General features: G+C 42.0%; 1 protein-coding gene across 1 annotated transcript; it reads right to left on the bottom strand.

Moving 5' to 3' along the window:
* Nucleotides 1–2,411: 2,411 nt before the first annotated feature.
* Nucleotides 2,412–3,944, bottom strand: LOC124665698 (AP2/ERF and B3 domain-containing protein Os01g0141000-like). Its single transcript, XM_047203088.1, has one exon. The coding sequence runs from the start codon at nucleotides 3,744–3,746 to the stop codon at nucleotides 2,682–2,684; it is 1,065 nt and encodes a 354-aa protein (XP_047059044.1). The 5' UTR covers nucleotides 3,747–3,944; the 3' UTR covers nucleotides 2,412–2,681.
* Between the last annotated feature and the right edge of the window lie 656 nt (nucleotides 3,945–4,600).

The raw sequence follows: 4,600 nt of genomic DNA, 5'->3' as shown, positions 1-4,600 counted from the left end.
TCCTGTCCTTGAAAAACAATACTATAATTTCTAATCAAATTGACATTAACAAGTGACATGCTACAGTATGTTATGGTTGGAGGGAGTATTTAGTTAGTACAAACCACGTTGATATTCTTAAAACCATACAGGGGTTCATGCGTATTGGTTATGCAGCTAGCTTCTTGTGTAGGCCATGGGGGGCTAAGGGGAGGACGATGATAATCATGACATCTCAATTTTGCAATGGGTACGATTGATCCCTACCATACTGTCTCCGTTACAACTTGAACTGGCTGTTTAAGATTTTTGGGACACCCTGGATGTGAACTAGTCTTCAGGTAACAAAAAAGGTAGACACGCGACATATATTTGAAACAATAGTAATGATTATTATCCAGCTATTCCTATTTACAGAATATAACTTGATCAAGTACAACAAATCAGACCGAATATACGTATAGGTAGATAGGCCACATAATATGTACTGGCTCACACATTTCGGAATGTCACGTTTGTGCATGTAAGAATGACCTCAAAAACCTTATTCACACGCAAACCATGGTTGACCATTTGCAACTTGTAGAAAGGTGACAATTTTGTGCGTGTAAACAATATAACCAAATTTGCACGATGCAGAAAATAAAGCAGCAAAAAAAATATTATAATGAACACATTATAGCATGTGGCACGCCTATAATTATATTGCATTATTTCATATGATCTATGCAGGTGAACATATTTCACATAAGTAATTAGAGAAAAGAACATTTCTTATGTACTCTCTCTGCTCATAAATATACTCCCTTTTAAATTTGACATGGTGCTCCATACCTTTTGTGACGAAGATGTTGGGCAAATTTTGTAAATTTGGAATTTTATGAAAATATTACTCCTAATAAATATTATAATAATATATCATCTATCTGACCATAATATTATCTTCGCACATTGTGAATAAAAATTTTAATACCTAATAGACGCTTTCATCAATCCCTGTGAAATAGTTTATATCTGAAGTTTACGTTGTAGACTCTTAAAAAATATTAACATTTGAGTAATAGAGACAAATACCTTAAGTTCCAAATTCTGCTAGAGTTACTAACATGGATATCATTAATAGAAAACTGTTAGTACGGATAACATATTTTATAGCATAGAAATACCTCTTTGATACTGGTTGTGTATTACTTCTTGCAAAACATGAGATAGAAATTTAAATTTCAAATGCTATCCATGCAAGTAAAGGATTAACAGACTGTAACACATTCCAAGACCAGCAAGAATTCAAAAGTATTACTTACTATTATCCATGACAACCTAGATAGATTTCCCAGTATGCTAGCTTTCCTTGGGGTAAATCTCTTATAGCTCATTTTACAGTGGTCATCAATATACAAATTTCCAGTGTTATATATGCTCTTCAACAAAGAACACAATCCAAGTGCAGTAGGTTGGACTAATATCAGAATTTTGACAAACAATCTTTAGACTAAAGGTTAAGTTATAGTAGGATCTGAAACAAAAGGATCTTTTTCGTTATGCCATTTTGCTAGAAAATGCTGGGATTTTGTTTGTCCTCAAAGAAGAATCAATCTACCAGTATACACAGCATTTCAAGATATGAAGGCTAAGTTTCAAGCTCATTTCTTCATGGATTGGGCAATTTGGCTAGTAAGGAACAAAAAAAATCTTCAAGAACAAAGAACCAAGCTTCAATAGCTGCATAGCAATAAATTTTGTGGAATTGGCTTGTTAGCCACAGAATCAAGAGAAAATATTCCCAGAAGTGTAAGGACTGGTTCCAAGCTGAAATCTGAATCTTTTTGCTTATCTTGTACTATGATCCTTCGTAAATATATGTAAATACCTTTATTATGATATGTAAAAGTTGCAGTTGGAGCCTTTCCCACTATTTAAGCTTAAAAAAGAAACAAAAGGATCTTTTGCACATCGTAGAAACAAATGGAATATATTAACTATTTAAATTTATAATTAAATTAATTTGCTCCTTTTTTGTTATATGAGAATACTAAAAGTTGGAATGATGAATTTGAAGCAACTTGGAATGAGATATTAATCATAAGTCAAGATTTAGACAAGATGACTGATCAAATTGATGATCCATGCAATATATGCCCAAATGAAGATATCAATGCACAAAACTTTAGCCATTTGGGTGAGCTAAGCAAATCATATTGGAAAAAATATAATCCTAGACCAGCAAGCAATTCAAATTTATCTTCCATCTAAGCTCCCAATCCCCAAATTGTTCCATAAATGTACGCACAATACTGCTTTGGAAAACATTTCTCACTGCTTGATTATATATATAATATCAGTTGGTGTAATTAAATTTACCTTGCCAACATGTATGCTAAATTGCTAAGTATTGAACAAATTTTCACCCAAACATACCAAAAACACATCTATTTAGATTGGCAAAGTGGAACTTCATTATTCATGTAATGGTAGCACATATAGATACCCAAGATCTTAGGATTATTATGATCTCTAGCGCCTAGAACCATGTAATGGTTTACACAAAACACACATAATTACATACAGCTCAGTTCTGCAATCTTCCTTAAAGCTGGGTTCTATGCAAAATTGAGGGACATAATTACTCTATTCCACGAACAAATCAACATATATAGTGTGACAACAACAACAACATCAAGAAGAGGGTGTATGTGCAGATGCTATAAGACGAGGGCACCTAGGGCAGGAGAGCGCTGGCCGTGCTCCATGCATTGCCTCTTGAACAACTCCTGCGGCCCTTGCTCCGCCGCTCGCCCCCGCTTCGCTCCGGCGATGTCGACGCCGAACAGCCTCACCACACGGACTTGTTCCACTTTCGCCGTCCCCTCCATTGGAGGGGACACCGATGGCGATGCCGTGCGGCTGGCCATCGGCGTGGTCTTCTTGCAGTCGATGAAGAACTGCTTCTCCGGCCCGTAAGCCGAGCAGGAGAACACGATGGCATCGCCGGCGCCGAGGCCCTTCTCCCGGACGAAGCGGCTCCAGCCCTTGGTGAGCACGTAGCTCTGGCTGCTGTTCCAGTACGAGTACCGGAACCTCCACACCTTCCCCTCGCCGTCCTCGAAGTTGAGCAGCACGCCCTTCCCGGTGGTGGTGGTGGTCGTCTCCGGCGAGCGCTTCAGCGGGAAGTGCTTCTCGGCGTGCTGCTTGGGGACCACGAGGCGGTTGAGCTTGCCGACATCGCTCGGGGTCACGGCCTTCTCGAAGAGGGGCTCCCGCGCCCACGCCGGCGTCGGCTGCGCGCGCGCGCCCATGCCGCGGCCGCGGCGCAGGCCCTGCCGGAGCTCGTCCGCGTAGGTGTGCTTGCGGAGCATGTCGACGATCTCGGCCTTTGAGTGCGCCGCCAGGAAAGCGAGCTCCGCCGCCTCGGCCGCGCAGGGGTAGTTGGTGGCGGCCTCGCGGCCGCGGTACCGAAGCGCGGCCACGTCGTAGGCGCGCGCGGCGGTGTCTTCGTCGGGGAACGTACCGAGCCAGACGCGCGCGTGGCGCTCGTAGATCTGCGCGCCCCACCGCCCGTTGGGCTGCGGCACCACGCCCTTGAACCGCGACGACGACGACGACTGCGCCGACGCCGGCCGCGAGGTCACGGCCTCGTCGGTGACGGCGACGGGAAAGCTCGGTACCGTGGGCGGACGCGTGGCACCGGACTCCGTTGTGGCCGTGGATGCGCCGGACGAGTACTGGGAGGAGTGCTCCGCCGTGCAGCTCAGGATCTCCACCCCCATGGCTTACTGCTTTTCTTGGTTTCTTGGGTCTGTGGGTCTGTGTGTCTTGTGTGTGTGAGCTGTGATAGTGGTACTAGCTAATTAGCTAGGTACATATGAAAAATAATTCGTGTTCTGTGTGTATGGTGAGTTGCTGTTCAAGCTAGGGCTGGACAATATATGATGATGAGGTGGTTGATATGGGGGCTGTACACATGTGTTGGTGTATATATAGCTATTGTGGTGTTTCTATTTTGGATGCTTGTACATGTGTACATGGGAGTAATATCTTGGGGCATATTTGGTATATGTGTTCAATTTCAAAGTGATTGTGATTTGGAGTGGGGATTTTGCATGTTTTGCACCCTCCGAAAGGTCCATATTACATGTGAGTTTTCTGGCGTGTCGCGAGGGGAGCTCGATGTTATGTTATTTTATCTTAGCAACTTGGATGTTGATGTATGGGTTGATGCAATGTACCTGATGATGGTACTACAACATGCAAGTAGTACAACATACTGGCTATCTTTAACCCACCGAAATGAGTAAAATTGACTAGAGGGATATGTATGAAGAATATTCTTTCTGTAAATCCATATGCTTGTTGATACTTATCGAATAAATTAACAGGAAACTCGTGTTCCAAAATACATAACAAGCGGCTATGATTGTCTATCCATTAATTTCTAAGTAAACAAATTGTTTTCATATATTAGTATAGTTAAATTTTATCATGGGAATATGCCACAAAAGCCACTATAGTTAAACTAATTACTTACTTAATCCTGAGAGGATATATGCTGAAAGCATCTTTTTCGTGACTATACAATTTAAATCCAAAACGTCATCTATCTTGCAAAAGTTAGTAGTTTTCT

The sequence above is a fragment of the Lolium rigidum genome, chromosome 6, assembly GCF_022539505.1.
Source record: "Lolium rigidum isolate FL_2022 chromosome 6, APGP_CSIRO_Lrig_0.1, whole genome shotgun sequence".
Classification (NCBI taxonomy): domain Eukaryota; kingdom Viridiplantae; phylum Streptophyta; class Magnoliopsida; order Poales; family Poaceae; genus Lolium; species Lolium rigidum.
This window is presented reverse-complemented; position numbering and strand designations above follow the sequence as displayed.

What these genes read in the sequence shown, in the direction of transcription:
- LOC124665698 (XM_047203088.1), bottom strand. Translation starts at nt 3,746, where the DNA reads ATGGGGGTGGAGATCCTGAGCTGCACGGCGGAGCACTCCTCCCAGTAC.